This window comes from Bombus pyrosoma, linkage group LG15 (assembly GCF_014825855.1).
Source record: "Bombus pyrosoma isolate SC7728 linkage group LG15, ASM1482585v1, whole genome shotgun sequence".
Lineage (NCBI taxonomy): Eukaryota > Metazoa > Arthropoda > Insecta > Hymenoptera > Apidae > Bombus > Bombus pyrosoma.
In genome coordinates, this window is record NC_057784.1 from 1808136 (window position 1) to 1826874 (window position 18739).

Here is an 18739-nt window from a genome sequence, read left to right on the forward strand (position 1 = left end):
TCATCTCGTACCTTCGATCGGCACTCCACCGATTGGTTAATTTAAGATAATTGGTAATGAACAGTTCTTTCTGAATATGTTGGGTTAGGTATGAAAGCAACTTGAAATAAAGAAATAAAATAATTATATTAGGAGAAACTTATGGAAAAATGTATACTTAAAATGTATATATAAATTCATACTATACATACTTTGGACTTCTAATCCTTCAGCTTATAAAACAAATTGTGTAATCAAAGCTGTATTTATTAGAAGCTTTCATGGTCGATATAAAGTAATAAAAATGTAAAATCGTATGACTATATATAAAATACATACTTACGTGTATTGACTGTGACTAAATACGAAGATGAAAATGACAAGCAACGATTTTTGAGATAGAACGTAGACAGATACCATTCATTTATTTAAATTATTTCTTCATGTATCTTAGCTGTTGGTTACCGTAGCACATTTTTAAAAGAATGACGAAAGTTTGAGTGATCGTATATCACATGAAAAATATTACACGTCAATAAATAAGTTCTTTGCTACTAATTCGAACATCTGATAAATTATGTTACAAATAGTTACCTGAATCGAAGAAATTCTAAATTATTCGGACCTAGCCTGTGTGCAGTTTTCCTAACATCTGCAGCCTTCAAAGACTGTTCGTAAAGGCACATGTACACGTACACTACTTTACGTATGGCTTGCTAAACATGCAGTGGTACCAATCGCGCATAAACGGTCGTGAGCACTTGAAGACGTCAGCAAGCATTCGTCGTTGACCCATGGAGGAAAAGCGATAATCCCCACTGAACGCGTACAAACAACTAATTTCGTTTGAAGTACTGACACTTCTCGGCAATATTTGTAAACGTGGGCGAGCACTTGCGCATCTCCACCGACCGTTCAAATGGCTTACAAACACTTGCGAACCGTTAGTGCGGTTGGTCTTAACACATGCATGTAGAAACGTCGGTCGAGGCAGCTTGGCTTCGCCTTTTCCTATGTTTTCGATAAATATGGCGCGAGTCAATAGAAAACACATATAACTTGACACGTGTGTATTTATCAGTTCCACCATTCAAATAATCGCATTTGTGTAACAGTAGTTTAACATTAGAAATGTTCGACACTCGGCGATTAAGGTTTATTTAAAATGGAGAATAACATTTTTGTTACGACCGTTCGCGGAGAGACGCGATCGCGAGGAAAACGCGTCAGCGAGAGGCGTGAATTCTTGCTACGATTCGGATAATCGACGCCGCGAATTAGTCGTTCCCCTGTTTCGATTAAGATAACAGAGGTGGTTCAATAAGTTTAACACTGAATTAACAGGGTTAACATACACTTGTCTGTTTGACAATATTTAAAATAATATAACGAACACGCCACGAATTATTTAACGATTGTACAATTAGTTTGATACAGGAATTCGATCCGACTTTATAATACTTCTTGATGTATTCGGTAAACTAAGCGACTTTAATTTTATTTGTCACAACCTCTCGATACATAACGTTCGAATCCTCAAAAGGTACTGATGCCCTTCGATCTTCTTCTTTGTTTCTTCCGGAGACGACCCCCACTATGCTCGGGTCACGTCACCGTTCGCGTCTATGATCACGTACGCCACCTTGTTTGTGTATATGAAATAACAGACCGAAGGCGAATCGACGTTTCTAGAACTATGCGCTTGTCGCTACATTGTATATATTTCGCCGGTCCTGTAAGACGATCTGTCTGCGACACCGTAGTACCACGAGCGACGGTTAGGGACACGGCCTATGGTAAGCCTCGTGGCGTAACAATTCTTGTAGAATTCATGTGAAAATGTGGTTGATATTGAAGTTTCTTGAATCTAGGAGAAATCATCTAAGGTATATATAACGAAAATACTCGAACGCTTATGGATGCTTTTTATGAATGTATCACTTATATTTACATTACGAGAAATTTTAGGTAGAGTCATTTCAATCGTAAAATTGATGAAACGTAAAAGTTTACAGGTACAACGTATGTCTGAACGGGCGAATTGATAGAAACCTGACAAGATAAGGCCAGAAACCTCAGTCAGTGCCATACGAAGTATGCTTTGGCTTGGGTTCAGTTTCCATTGGAAAAAGGTAGAAGAAACCGTAGTAAACGTGAACGACCCGGCTGCATCAATCGATGTCGCGACTTGCTACTTCGATTTAAGACCTTGTCACGTCGCTACTACACTAGAATCGAATTAGCACCTTCAATCGTTACCAAACGTGCAGTATTTTAAACCAACCTTGTTTACAGCCGTCTATCGAAGAGTTGCTCTCGTCTGATTCAAATGACACGTAGAATGCATGTATGTTGTGTGTGTGTATGTGCGTGACTTATATTGATTTTTCCTGTGAATACGATTTCCGTTTGTTCTAACTTTTGAATCGTTTGCATTTCTGATTGTTATCGAAATATGGGCACATTTATATGTTACATTATATAGCTAACGATAATATGAAAAATTATTTTATTATTTAATTATTACCAAGGGCTCATTTAAAAATATTTACTTAAAGAATGTTCATTTGGTTTCAGATTAAAGGAGAGGATACGTTTATTTTTCGAAGAAATTTCTTTACAAAAAGGAGACTTAAGGTAAGCTCTCAAAAGAAGAATTCAAAAAATTGCGAAATTATTTTTTGTACCAATTACATATATTGTACCACAAGAGGAAAATCAATTATGTTTAAAATTATTACATTACTATTCTTCAATGAATAAGTTCGGTAACTTGATCATAACTGAAATTATTCAGGTCGGCGAAATACAGTACGAATTCAATTTGAAATTTCAGAAACGTGTAGCGCTTGCTAGCCAACGTTGGCAAACCAAATAGCAAGGCTTGAAGTTTAATAATCCTAATTCTGCGAATCTAAAATCTCGATTCGCGTTTGGTTTATAGTTTATTTGATTATATTTTATTCGATTATTTTCATACGCATAATTTATACAACTAAAACCATTCTTAGCATTGAACAACATAACTAGTTAAACACGACAAAAAATTTTCACTTTTTCAGTCAAAAAAATTGTTCGCTACTCAGAATAAAAAAAAAATGTAGTAAAATATAAGATCAGAAATAATTATTTAAATAACAAAAAATTAATTCGTCCCCATTTAAAGTAAGAGAGATGGAAAGGATCGCCTCGTCATTTTAAGTGCCATCAAACCCCATAAAATATAATTAGCCTCTCGATCCTTTAAAAAATCTTTTTTTTTTTAGAAGTAAATCGCTACGGTTTCGGAAAAAGGCAGCCTATGACACATTAATAAATAAATACGTAACTTATCCTGGATAATAATTCATCAAAGCACACCTGTACGGGATCAGACATAAATCGTACATTTGCTAAATAACAGCGGTTCTGACGCAACTGCGCTTCAAACACATCGTATCCTCCACCCCGTTCGTGACTCTTGATTCACTCCGCTGAATTATCTACAAACGTGCAATTTGTTGCGCCAGCAGCGGTAGCGAATGCTTTTGCGAATAAATGCATCTGCAATCATATTGTGAAAGAAATATAAGCTGCCGTTTCACCCACGTGACTGTTCGCCGATAAGTTAAAAATCGTGTTGCCGGTCGACTAGCAACTGGTCGAATTACATACGTTGCTTCTGGCCGCGGCGGTAAAACTTGAAAATTCACTATCGCATCAATCATCTACGAATTTTTCTTCGCAACCGTGTAGCTCAAAATCGATACCACATGTATTGTTCGACTGTATTCGCGGGCAAACGCATCTCTGGTGTGACTCGTCAACGAGAGTCGTAAATTCTCGTCCCGATTAGTATCGACGCGACGAATCAACCCAATTCCCTACCTCGATTAAGATGATAGGCATGTTTAGATGGAATCTGACACGGTTTCAAAGTTTAAATATAACTATTTATTATTTCATACTTCACAAAGAGCACCTTCGACTCTGAATGTGAGAATGAACGTTAAGTGTACGCGAAACGATGCTGTTTTGCTGTGTTTCCTAAGCGGAGAGCTGGGTGCAAGTGAAGTACCGGTGATGCATGTGGAAAAGATGAAACCTCGAGACGAGCGTGCTTAGAACGTGAGACAAGCTGTTTCGTCAGTTGTAATTTTCGGTAAGGAAGTTAGGGCAGCGGACATCGCTGGTAATTGGTAGGAAAAACTGGTAGACAAGATGAGAACTGACTGCCTCTAGACTGACGGTCACTCGCACGTGCGAAACGTAAGCTCGAGTGACCTCAACTTAAAGAATACATATGCAAGTAAAAATAAGGAATTCGATGGAAATAAGGAACAGGCAGATGGGATCAGTGGAAATAAAGATTAATTTTCGACGCGGCACTAACGGCTCCTTGGGGCTTATTGCTGGTCTTAGTGAATATGTTAAGGAAAACGTAGACAGAGAAATAAAACTGGAAAAAGGTGTATGGCAGCTTAAGAATATTACAAAGTGGTAGTCTCGAAAGGCTGTTGTGGATGAAGAAATGGACGAGTTTGTAATGACTGGATCGCGGTACGGAACACGTACAATAAAAGAAATTTCCCTCGCTGTTGTGACGCGATCGAACCACGCGGATTTCTTCCTCTTCGAACTTTTCCTCGCTAATATGCGATTATTAACATGGCTGGCTAACGTGACAAAGTAATATTTGTTGGAATTTTTGAGCGAGTGGATTTGCTGAATCCAATGACCAGTTAAACTAGAAATACAAAACGAGAATATTGTACAGTGACATTTTCTAACGAAACGTTTCTTTATTAGGTTCTTCTTGATTGATTTTGAATTTCATAGCAAATAAATTTTTTAGGCCACATGATGGTAGTATACTTGAACGATGTTAGTATACTTTAATACTTGGACTTAAATAACACGTTAAATGGAGATCGCGCGACCTCTCATTGTAACTGAAATTTCTTCTGCCTGACTAATGTCCTGACTCAAAGGTAGCTGCATTTGATCGCATGTTACAAATTCGATCAAATTACGTACGAAAATCGTAACTATTTTGTTCCTTCGAACGAAATACCCACATCGCAGCGATAAATTTTCGTGTATGTCACGTGTTAGAGATTGTAATTGAATTTGACAAGTTTTAAGAGAGATGTTAGCAGAAAGGAAAAGGGATGACAATAAGAAGAGAGGATTGTAGACTTAGCAGAGAGGATTAAAGTCGCGAATTCCGTAAGTATCGGTATATCTTGTGACTTACAACGAGAGAGGAACTATTAAACCGAGCTATGTGTATTTACTCGAACATGGACGATTTATAGCCGCAAGAAACTGAACTCTGCAAATGCGTCAAAAGACACGTCTAACCAAATGCATGGAGATTCGCGAACGAATCCTCACACGTCGTGGAATTTGTGGAATTTTCTTCGAGTTGAAATTTGATCAACCTTATTAAAGTTGATTCAATTAACTTGGTCGCTATTGAGATTTAAAATGAAAACGCGAGGGTCACAATTTCGTCGCGTAAAGTTTCTAAAACAGGGAGATAATAAAATTAGAATTTACTATTTACATGTGGATGTCGTCGCTACTGTATTATTGTATTTATAAATTACAAATTACTATTTACAAATTACAGATCACTGTATTAATTGGTTTACAAATGATAGAGATTAATATTTACATATTACCATGTTATTGTATTTACAAATATTCGACCGGAATATTATATCGATCCTTAAAAATTATAGCAGCATGGGAAATCAGAGAGTAGTTACATTTCAAGTGCTTTACACGAATTTGTCGGTATAGGAAATGACAGCAGGTCAGAATATACACATTAGGTTGGCGTATGTGAAATTTCATTCTGCCAAAGCTTCAAATTAATAACCCGTGCACCATACCGAACCTTAAATTTTCGATAAGTAAATCCGATATCAAACTGTTAGAAAAAACGTTGAAAAAAGAGTAATTTACGGGATTATTATAGAAATTATGGGGATATTTACAAGTGATTTTTGTCATAAGTTCAAATTTAGAAAATGTATTGCAAACATTGCTGAAGATATAAATCTAAGGTTTGAACAACGTAAATGAAGGATTATAATTTTATAAATCAATACCTTATGAACGTTATTGCGTGTCTACGTGTATTTTATGACTTTCAAATGATTGAATTTATTATCAAAGTATGTTAATTCAACGCGATATTATTTGCTTCTGATATCTGACAGGAAGCGATCGGAAAAGTTTTGAGCGCTTTCAATCTTGACATAATGAATTTGTTAATTTCGTTGATCACTTTGTTTGAGCTATTAATAAAGGTAATTACATATTATTACCGTGAAAGGATTATTGAACCGAGTAATTTTCATATATGTATGTATTTTGTTATTAATCGTAAAATATCTTCATTAGTCGAATGTTAACTGTTACGTGAAACGAAGGTCTGCTTTGGTTTTTGCATTATTGAAGATAATCAAATTCATTGCACCCCGATTAAATATTAATTCCAATAATTCGTGCCTGTTTACTCGCGTGTTTGTGTGCTGTTTTCATTGTTTTCAATGTTTCCATTTATATCCCTCTTGAAATTTCCATTTTTGCAATATAGGATGATTCTCCTGTCTCTTTAATTTTCTAAATTTCACCATTTTTTTTTTTTCTTTTTTGAAGATATTTCATAAATTTCTGACAATCCAATTTTTTAAATTTCTAACTATGCCAAATAAATAATTATTCTTTGAAAGCCATAATTGCTCTTGCAAATTTTATTTTTCCATCGATGTTGATGTTTGATTTATTTGATCAATGTTCGATTTGTTAATTAAAGTTGGTCTCTCATATTCGTAAATGATCGAAGTTAAATCGAATTATTGTTCCAGGAAGATAACGAAGGACTTAGACAATATCTAAATTTTCTAACTATCGAAGAATCGACTGACTTAATTCTGTATAATTTGTAACTCGAAGTTTATATTACGCATATATCTATAACTTTTAAATTTTATTCCTTATGTTTATGTATATTATCTTTCTATAGCATCAGGCGATCGAATTGCCGTCGAACTATCTATCCACAGTAGTTATTAATTCTTAATACTACCATCAAAATGCAAATCTGTGACCAAGCATAATCCCTTTTTTTGCAAATACTAGATATCGCTTTCTCCTCTGACGCTATAATTACGAAGCCGGATACAATATTCATGAAGATTTCATATGTGCCACTTTCCACAAGTATTTGATAAATTTTTTAAAACGTCCATTCCTGCATGAAGCCACGCTGTCGCGCTTCTATTACACTAATTGTGAATTACGACGCCTGTCGGTTATTAACGTTTACGAGTTAACGAGGCACGATAACGAGCGGCGGCACAAGATCGTGAACGTTCGGACCGAACTTTTCTATTTAAAAGTTTTCCCCGGCAACATTGTATTCGGTCGTAGTTCGATGGTATGTCAAACTTCGTAACAGGGGAGAGGGATACGACTTTAGGTGGATTAAACACGCAATGGAGATTTCCGTGCGCGATAAACTTCCCTGGATTAATATTTTTTTCGTTCGATCGTCTGTTTAAACTTTAATAGGATCTAAACAAGAGGAAAGTAGAAAGCCGTGAAGCTAAGTAAAACCATGACGCACGACCAGCGAGTGATTTTTCCCAAACGTTTGCACGGATGGATAAAAATGTGGAAACAGAAAGAGAGATTCGAAATTGTTGAAATATTTGTTGCGTGATATTTTCTGTTATGTGTGTATTAAACTAGTACCATGCCATTTAATGCATTTGAAACATCGTTATGCGGTGAAGGATATGAAACACGAAATACTGAAAAACTGGATGATACGATACAGAAGTAACAAGAAGAAAAACGATTGCTACATTCATGCTACATTCGATAAAATACTGAACTGTAGCGGAATTTGTACAAGACCATTTTTATCATATTTACAGCGGCTAGAAAAAGTATCGTCACATACTTTTACTTTTATATTTCAATGAAGCCTTCTACATATGATTTTCACAATAAAATTTCGAATTTTTACCCTCGTACGAAGACGCTACCGAATAATGTGAAGTTTAATATACTTGGTTTTAATTAATTAGTATATGAAGAACGCCGTGAAAATACTTTTGGTAGCTGCGGTATTTTATTTTCGATTATTTGCTCGATTGAGTACAAGAGTTAAAGGTAAACTTAAATGAGCCGCTAAACTAATCAAACAAACTCATTTCAGTGTTTGCAAACCAACGATAATAACTACGTCTATGTAGACGTCATCATTGGTGTCGTGGAAGTTTGATATAAAGCCATCTAAAACTGACTCTGCCAGCTGGCGAACATTCGCAAGAGAAGTCCTGCGAGAATAGAAACGGTCTGGTATTCTTCTCTGTCTCTCCGCCCCTTTCGTTTCCTCGGACGGATTCGTTCTCCTCATCCTGACCACCTCTTTCTTGGTCTGTCTAACCAAAGTCCTTCCTAGGACAGCGATAATGTGCATCATATATTTGTTCGATATACGATCGGTTCACCAAGGCTCTAGCGATAAGTGAAACTGACCTAACTGCACTATAGGCAACGGGGTAATTTACGTACAGCTGCTTGAAAAATTATTCGTACAATTATGTACCATAAAAATCTTATGTACGTATATTGTGCAACTTATAGGAAACGTCTTGAAATTTCATTGGCGCTAAAATGAAATTTCAAGCAAATCTGAAAATATACGGGGTGGTTGGTAACTGGTGGTACAAGCGGAAAGGAGGTGATTCTACGCGAAAAAAGAAGTCGAAAATATAGAATAAAAATTTTTCGTTTGAGGCTTTGTTTTCGAGAAAATCGACTTTGAATTTTCGCTCGGTACGCGTGCACTGCGTGCGGTATATGGAAGTTACAAGATCTCTAGAGAGTCCGTGCTATATTTTCCTATAAAGTAAAGAATAGAACTTCAAAGAACGGTTTCTGTGGTTGATAATTAAATTTTAAGAAAAACAGAAACCAAGATCAGAACGTAGATCCAAGGAAAATATACCAAAAGAGGAGGTTCAAGTGGAAAGAGCTAAATTCAGATAGGATTTCTAAAACAGCGTCGTTACAACTGAAGTATTTGAGAATCCCAGCAATAAAATTAATACTTTAGTTTCCTTATAAGTTAAGATATAATCTTTCCTCTGTATCTGTGACTTTATAATATTTATCTAACTTTAAACTAATTAGAAACCGTCTTTTGTAGAAACCAATTATATAATTAACAGCAGTTTTACCAATTAAAAGGGAAATATCAATTGAGTGAAATTGCTATTTTGAAGGAAAACCGTAACTTTCTTTACGAAGTGATATTTTGCGATGTTTGTAACTATCCACAAACATTTTCTATCGCGACAGAATGGCAAAAAGACTCGTTCACTCGTCTTTGTCCCGATAAATCGATTTTGTCTCTATATATTCACATCGAAGCTGCTTATAATTAAATTTGTTTCAAACTCTTTACACATATATATGTATTTGATCTTTTTATATTCTTTTTGTTCTGTTTTAAATATCCTGTGACTCTATTTGATCACGTTATCGAATGCGCAAAACGTTCAGTAGATAACTCGATAATAGTTATCGACGTGTGTTTCAATTTATAAAAGAAATATATTTGATACTTGTACGCGAATGTATGATAGACGTAAGAAACAATTACCGCAATATTGAATATCTGTTTCAATTAATTATGGATTGTAATCATTATGTACAGGCTGGAAGGAAATTATACATGGCCCTAATCGTAGCGTGATTCTACACCTCAGGATCGGTGGGGTTTTGTTTAAAAAAAAAAGGTGCCACCAAAATTCACCTTGACTCTGAAATTCAGGACCAAATTCTGTTTTGTTTGCATCACATTCTACTCGTCACGAGAACCATCTTTGTCAAAGGAACTGTTTTACTTGCGATATAAATATGTTTACGTTAGAAAATTTACAATATAAGTTGCGTATTATTGACGGAGCAGAAAAAAGCTACGCATTAGCTCGAGAAATTCATAGAAATTTGTTGAGGGATAACGGAGGACGATTAAACTATAACTAAAGTATAACTTTCGATTAAATAGAAAATCCAGATTGATGCGATTTCCAGTAGTTGGGCCAACAATTTGGTAATCAAGAATATCGCGTATACTGGTACCAACGAGAACCTAAAACTTCACTACCGCGTGTGGCAGTAAACTGAGAGGGAAACTATTAGCTACTTGCGTCGTATGTCGTTCAAATGTAACCAATTCGCATCATAGCACTAGACGGTTGATGGTGCGCGTATCAGCAACAGAACAACATACGCTACTAGGGTATTATTTACGAGCTGCAGTAAATTATCAGAGACGACACGGCTACTTAACCTGCATCTGACTATGAAGTAAAAGCATATTGTAAATAAAACAGCTGCAAGAGCTACTTTAACACCATTTTTCAAGAGAACGGTTGAGTTTCCGACCCAATGGCACCTTTGAGAAAGTTGTCGCTCGCGACCAGTAGAATACAATGCAAGCAAAAAAATTTGATCTGGAATTTCAGAGCCGAGGTCACCTTTTCTCAACAAATCTCCATCGATCCATAACGAGATATAGAATCACGCTATAATGATCGCGGCGCAAAATTTCCTATCACTCGGTACATGTATCAATTAATCAATTAATATTTTTAATCCAGTTAATTTCGGAAATTGATCTATTATTTTATGCACTTTGTTTTCGAATATTTCAAATTAATTTCAATCAATAATAGAAAACATTTGAACCGGTACACGTACAAATGAATAATTTCCTTCTTTGCCGAATAAACATTAACTTTTAATTCAACTTACGGAATGAATGACATACCTGCGGTCGTGTTAAATGAAAAAATTTATCGGATGTTCAATCGGGCTTTAGTACTTTCTCGAAAGATTTAGAAGTAGCCGTAAAAACGTACGAATTTAACGCGGTGCTTTAACCATTAGTCGTTATTAACCTAACCACAATAGGTAGTTTCAGCGACGGGAAACGTACTTCTTTACGGGAAAATTCTCCTCTTTTTTTTTAAATCCTGCAGCGCCGACTACGCCTGACTCCTAAATCCTTTGAGCGTGACACGGACCATGATTCTACTTAACCCACATAAAGTTCCTCTGTGCACGAAGACTTAGAGCTGAAAATGGTGATGGTGGGGTCGACTTGGGAAACGAGAGACTTGCCCAGAGACTTGCAGCTGCAGCGTACAGGAGTTAATCCTTGATAAATCCTTGAATTCCATCCTAATTCAGTATCGAGCTACCTAATTTCATTTCGTCATTGACCTTTGAGCTTCTGAACGTATTTTTTTTTTACAATTCTTCCCTGCCACCTGATAAAAGTGCACATAGTTTGATTTTTCTAGATTTTAAAAAGTTTGAAAAAAGGAAGAAGGGAAATGGTAGCGATATCATACTATTCGAATATCAAAATCAATTTCAAGAAACCAAAGTTCCAGACCCTCTTCCTGTTAACTCTCCTATTAATCTTCAGCTCACATTGCTGGATCATAGATGGCACATAATGATATGAGTAGGATTTTTGGATTAATTAATTGCAACTTCCATTCTGTATTTTTCCTGGGTCTTTCGTAAAGTAGTAAATATAAATAGAGATACCGCGAGGTCAAGTAATTTAAGCAATTTCTACTTCGAGTTATTGTAGTTCAAAAATAACCCGATTACGATATATCGGTTACGGCGCAACTTTCGATGAGAACATCATCCGAACAAGTATAATATGTTCTATAAAACAACCACTTGCTGCAAGATAATTACTTATTATATACAGTTCGTAGAAAATTGTTATAAAGAAATCAGTTATTTCGAAATTCCTCTGAACTGCTGATGCCGTTAAAATGTCAGTGTTTTACGGATGTTTTGTGCCTTCATTTTGCTTATATCGGAGAGCACGTTGATTCACGACCGATTCAAGCTGCAAGCTATAAAAACCTGTAATTACTGCGACGGTGAAATTTGTGGCTCTCAAATATTAGTTCGCAACGAGGTGCATATTTTTCCATGTTTCGCAAACCGCTCTAATATCCCAACGTTATAAGCTTTCGTTTTTTAGTTCTCAGAATAAACATTTCCCAACAAAGGATAATTGATTTCGATCCACTTTTCGTTGAATCAATTAACTTCGTTCCGTTTCTGCTGAAACAACTACATTATTTGCTTTCTCACTGTTCGCGTTTCCACGCACTTTTAATAATAACTGTATGGTCCAATTAGCTGATGCTTCGTTTTCAGTTTGCCCGTATTTTTTGAACGAATGGTACTCGATCTGACATTATTAAATGTAGCGTTGTGAAATTTACCGTTAGAACGTCCAGCCAGCGATAAAAGCATTCGTATTTTTTTAAACTAATAACTGGTAAATAATTTTGAAAATCTTACTCTTTGATTCGTTTCTATTTCGACTTAAACATTGTTAAAAGCTATAAGATTGTAAACATTTATTTTCCTTTTAGAATTAGGTACGATTCGGCGAACGAACACAACAGTGAAAGGAATAGCAACTATTAATGATTCAGAATTTAGGATGTTTAAATGAACAAAGTGTACATTGAAACTAATACTGAAATATGATATAAATAACCTCCAACGAAATTTTAACTAAAAATTAAAAAAGCGCAGCACAAAGATTGAGTTGTTATACAACGCAGGCTCTTTCTTAGCGAAGTGGATACTATTTTCAAAAAGAAAGCAAAATCGTGATCATAATTGCTAACTTTCTGATACTCGTCTGTTTACGACTAATTTAAGTTTCAAAGCACGTTGGCGCAAGTCAGATGAGCGTAAGAAGCTGGAAGAATGATTAATTCAATGGTTAGTTGAACGATCCGTTCCGAGCAAGCAAAACGAACACCAGGGAGAGAAGTGGGCGCGTGCTATTAATTAATCTTGCGCTCGATAACGTTTACCGCGAAGGTCGTGGTAAAACTTGCTAAAAGCGAGGAAGACCCTTGAGAAATGTTTCGATATATCAGCGTTAAGCCGCACTGTCAGACGCACTCGGATATTACGCTGAATGGTGCTGATGGATACTACGAGACTCCTCTCTGTCAGCCACTTGATACACCCATTTCTGAGCACTTCTGACAATTCCTACGAGATAGTGTGTATCGCTTCTTATTCGACTTTCGCAGTTCCAAAATATTTGCAAAAATATGCAATGACTCGCGAACGTATCGCAAACAAATCGTTCTTTTACTATTACATCGTAAGAAACATTTATCATACCGTATGAATGTATGGTAAGAAGCTTTTTGCAATTTAGTTAGCATTGTAACGAGACACGACTATCGTGATAGTAATAGTCAAATTTAAAACAAATCCGAAATTCTATGTACAAGTTACAAGACGTTTATTATACACGTACACTTATTGTTCGTGAAAGATTAGTATACAGCGTCTCAATACATATTGTGACTTGTGGTGTCCACTTAACGTAATGAATAATTTGGTGATCTTCGCGAAGAGTATTCAGTAAATGCCTTGTAACTTCCATATATATTTTCAGATGCTTTTCGTATTTTACCATTGTGAAATAGATTAAAAATCTTGCGTGTTATATAACATTTTAAAACAACCATTTAAACAACATGATATAACGTAAGTAATACAATTGATTAATATAACGTGAGTTTTATAGTTGAAGTTCTATCCACGCTTGAAATCCTCCGATCTTAGGTATGCGCCGACATTAATGCACCAGTTCAGTCTTCTCTCTTAGCCATCGCTACGGTTGACCTCTCCTTTTCTTATTCTCGCAAAAATACGATCTCCTGTGTAAAAGAAGCGGACCTTGTACTCCGCGTTCTTCCATGCGAACTTCGCGTTGGTGCGCACGGTAGGAAGTCGACATCTGTGCAGTTTTAACGTGGTCGGTGGCGTTAGAGATATCCAGTCACTGGAATACCTGAATTTCCCAGTACGAGACTATGCATCGTTGAATATTATCAGCGTAAATAAAACTCTGGAATCTTCGTACCATTTTTCAATATACTTATCCTGATCTGAAACCAGGATAAGGGAACCTCGCGTTGTTATGCATCGCGTGAGTGCTGCATTGTTCGAAACTATGAATGGAACGTTTCCCATTCATGGAATCTGTTCGAGACATGTTCCTTCTTGAAGTATCCGAGAACAATTAACGATTAATATCCGGCAAAAGATTATCGTTTTGGATAACGCAGTGGTAAGACTTTTAAGACGATATCAAGTTTTTATTCGATTTTTTTAACGTTACATAATTTATCCACTGTTTAAGTAAATATAATAACTGTGTTAAAATTTCCAAGCGGGAACGTATATCAGTCCTGTAGGTAATGTGGAAAAGTACCGAAGAAATGTTCTGATCCGAAAAGGAAAATAAGGAGGGTGCGTGTATAGCTATGTAAAGAAAAGCGAAAATCGCGTTTCAGTGACAAATACGGCGGAAATTTAGGAATGCCGCCTATGAGCTTTTTTGCGTCGATTCATCAAGCAAGTTTTGTTACAGTTCCGGGCACGGATACGCTACGTGAAATCTTCACCACGTGGCAGAGCAATCTGTGACCGCAAAAATCGCAGGTCTCGCAAAAACAGCACGATGTTTCACGAGCGTGATGAAATATGGCGATGACCGTCAAACATATCTAGAAATGTTAACAAATTCGCTAATACCTTCCACTTTCAAAAGTTTAATGCTGTTGATATAAAAATCTCACAGCAAGTATACGGAGTACGTTTATATCAAAACTACGAATGTTTAAAAATAAACTTTTATTTCGATGCTGATAGTAAGTAAAATTATGAAATTAATTAAATGGAGCAACTAGATGATGATTATTTATGAAAGCTGGGAATATAAATATACAGTTGAGAATATATTCTACTCGTAAAATCTTTCTTTGTGTGTTAAAAATTAACTGAAACAATTCAGTATTTTAGTGGTGAAATAGTTGAGTTCGCGGGAAGCCAGAAATATATTATTATCAATTTGTATAATTTTTATTCAACTATATGAATCTCAAAAGTCTCAATACAATTATTATATCTCGCCTAAAATTGAAAGAAAATTATAGATGAATTTTATTGTAATTATTCATCCAATTTGATAGTTTATGCGATAAATAAAATATACACTGACGTATCAACAATTTGACTAAAAATACACGTGCAAATACGTACAGAAATATCAAAAAGCTGCTAATAATAGGAGAGATACCCTATGACTTTTAAACGGGAGTGTATTTGTGTATACCATACCCCTGCAAACGAAGACGTCAGACGAAAGCAGCGAAAAGACGGGCGTACTCTTTAATCTCTGGCTCTTTGGACGATAATCTTTCTCTGCCAGCGTAATTGCTTAACCCATGCAGGTAATAAGGTTATCCAGCGGTCATCATCGATCAAGGCCTTAAATCGATCGAATCACCGACTCTCCGTTGGCTTAACGCGCTTCGAGGAGCCGACCCCGTTACCGTGAGGTGTAATTCTCTTCCATTCGATTGGGCAAAGTAGTTCACGTATACCTATAAAGAGAATCGTCGACTATTGATGGAAGACTGTTCTCGTATTTCTTTCTTTGTCGTCCCATTCCTTTGATCGTTTCCGTCGTGTTTTCTGGCCTACGCCAGCGATCCTCGTTTTCACCGACGCGACGTTCCTTTTGTCATTGTAGTATCTTTGCAGTTTCACCTTTAACTCTTCTCGACTAAAACCCTTGACGTCGACCTCGACTCTCTCTTTCTCTTCTTCCAACCTCTCGGTACCTTTTCGTCCACCACTTGTTCGCTGTCTCAGTTTCTGCACCTTTTTCCACGAGATCTCGCAACGAACCGAGTCACTCGAAGGTAAATTATCTCACCTCCGTTGAAGGGCACATCTCGAGGAACATATAGTACGTATTTAAGCCAACAATCGACCTTGGGGGTTCTTCTTAAACTGCGCGAACGTGTCGATAAATGGACGAGCTCTCTCGCGTTTTCTCAAGTGTTGGTTACCGTGCGAATTACATATATTATATTATATTATGTTATGTATTACATAAATATATGTATAGACTATGGATTTTTATGCAAATTCACATTTTTGGGAATATAATTACAAGGTTAGAGCCTTGGTAGAAAATTGATTTTTATACCGTTATATTTGTGTCGAATGTTTATTATTATATTATTATAGTACTATGGGAAGCACTATAGTTTGCCTATTTTATATATTTTTTCATTCTAATGCGTATTCTGTGCAATTTTCTACTTCCAGATTTGTCATAAATGCATACAAACGCCAGTCTATTTATACATTTTGCGAATAGAGACCACAATATATCTAGATCTACACCATAAAATTTACTATAATCGTGTTTATTATAATAGCAAATTGTACCAAACCATGAAACTTATCTCATCACGAGCACTCTAAGAAATTTCGTGTCGTGCGCCGCCGATGTTCACCGTGACAACCGCGTTAAAAACCGTGTTCACGCATAAATCTTGTTGCGGATGAACTTTAATGGGATTAACTATCTCCCGTTGACGAATATGGAGCTCCTAACTTTATTGATCCAGTTATTTTTGCTCGGTCGCTTTTATACTACTCGGAAATTTTACTTATATTTTCTCGAACAATGAATTATAAAATAACATGTTCATAGTGGGCCTTATTTCGATCGTCTTACAAAATAGAATTTTTTTAGAGAAAATCGATCTCGGTATTTCTGTAATCGTATCTCGAGATTAAAATCTATTATTTTTCGAATGAGAGTCAGTTACATAAGATTCAATTTTCTCACAAACGGGATGTAGTCTGTAGCGAACGCGACTTACAACGTGGATTAATTAATTTGAAATGTTAAAAAACGAAGAAGTAAATGGTGATAGGTGATTCTGTACAGTTGTAATAGAAACGCTTTAGGACAGGACGTTCTACATAGAACGTAACTCTTAAATTATTTTTAAACGAGAATTTAATTGAACTCTTAAATTCCTTCCAACATTTTTACGGACGACTCCGAGTTAAAGTATTTAAATAATCTATCGTATTTTAATATATTAACCCTAATTTTCACGCTTTACGATAATTGTGAAATTTAATAAATTGTAGCCTGTAGAGAAACTAACTTAATATCAATATATTTCGCGATGAAACATTTCGGTGAAAATGAAATAACATTAATGTTTTTTTTTCCACTTTTATGCTTCTCCAAAATTAACGATTTGCGCTGCGTACTTTATACTACGTTCCTTCTCGTATTTTTACTGCGATGTGAAAGCTGTCAAATCGTAATACAAACATTTAATTAAGAGGCGAAGCGGCAAAGGAATACGGAGCAAATGTCGCTTCGTTTCATTTCACGATTTATACGAAACTTTGGAATTTTTCATTGCGCTCTAAAAACTTTTATCTTCGTAGAAACGCTAGAGTTGCACCTTCCCCAGTTTCAATCGTTACGCGTACACGGATATCTCGTTACAACGGGGCACATCAGAAAAGATTTCTCGTTCGATTTTACTTCCAACTCCCTGTGGTCGCGACATCCATGAGAAACGTTCGAATTTACATAACAATCGATTTAGCATTCGGCCTCCACTCCCAAAGACGTCGAATTACCCAAATTGAATACATCTAGGAGCCATAAAACAAATAAAATAAATCGCAAGCCACATTGTCGTCGACACGGCAATAGCCGAGACAGAAATGATGCGACTAGATCGGAATCGGTTAAAGAAAAATCGTGGGAGGTAGCTAATGAACGAACAATTGAAGCTCGCAGGAAGAAATCCTCGCTGCTTCTTTTACGCAAATCAATAACGCGCCGTAGCAACAAGTTTCTTATCATCGTAAGAAAATTACGTAATTCAGCGATATGTATCGCTTCATGACATAGGCACCTTATACGCGTCGCGTTGCCAGGGACGAAACGAATCACCCGACTTTCGGTTTGGTTATTCACGAAGGATAACATGCCAATAAGTTGCTTTTAACGAAAGGTATTCTGTTGCAGTTGCCTGAATAGAGCGGATTTAATCAGGGTGCACGACGGTACGGATTCAGGGGCGCCCACAATAGCTGTGCTCTGCAACCAAGGAACGGAAGTGGAAGTACTCAGCACCGGGTCAGACCTGTACGTCGAGTTCGTGGCTAATTCCGAGTGGCCGGGCCAGGGTTTCAAGGCGATGTTCCAATTCCAGCCATTAGACGATGCGCCGCATCCTGGTGGGTAACGAAAGACACTGTTTCCTGACATTATGAAAATCCACCGATATAAACCATCTCTTCCCCTCGATTCCATCTGAATTTCCGTCATACCGTGTTGTTTGAATAATCAAAAGCTTCGAGCTACAGTCGCTGAAAGCCAAAGTCTTAAGGAATCATTAGCGTGCGAATTGTCATCGTAGAATTGTAGTCGACTCTCTGGAATTTTCTGTCATTACCAGAACTCCTTCATTTTTCATGCATCAATTTCCGTGGTTTAATCGACGCCCGGTTCACTCGTGTTTCTCAACTTTTGCAGTCGAAATTTACGGTGATTCCGTGGCTGACATCTCAGATTGTTCGAAATTTCTGCGAAGTTCGTTTCACCAGTGTTAAGCAAGTTTGTGGTTTCTAAATGACGAATGGCGAAAATCTTTTCTCGACTGTAAAAAGTTACGGCCACCTATTAATCTTAATCAGAATCAGAAGTTGCAATAATATTCTACGGAATAATCGTTCTTCTGTTTGATGAATGCTATGCAATAAAAATAAAACGCGTTTC

General features: G+C 36.4%; 1 protein-coding gene across 1 annotated transcript in view; it reads left to right on the forward strand.

Moving 5' to 3' along the window:
• Positions 1 to 1803: 1803 nt before the first annotated feature.
• LOC122575476 (suppressor of lurcher protein 1) overlaps positions 1804 to 18739 on the forward strand; it is a 299608-nt gene continuing 282672 nt past the window's right edge. The window contains exons 1-3 of the mRNA XM_043744480.1: positions 1804 to 1865; positions 2557 to 2616; positions 17987 to 18198. Coding sequence (XP_043600415.1) covers positions 1819 to 1865; positions 2557 to 2616; positions 17987 to 18198 — 319 coding nt within the window. The 5' untranslated portion in view covers positions 1804 to 1818. The remainder of the gene's footprint in view (positions 1866 to 2556; positions 2617 to 17986; positions 18199 to 18739) is intronic.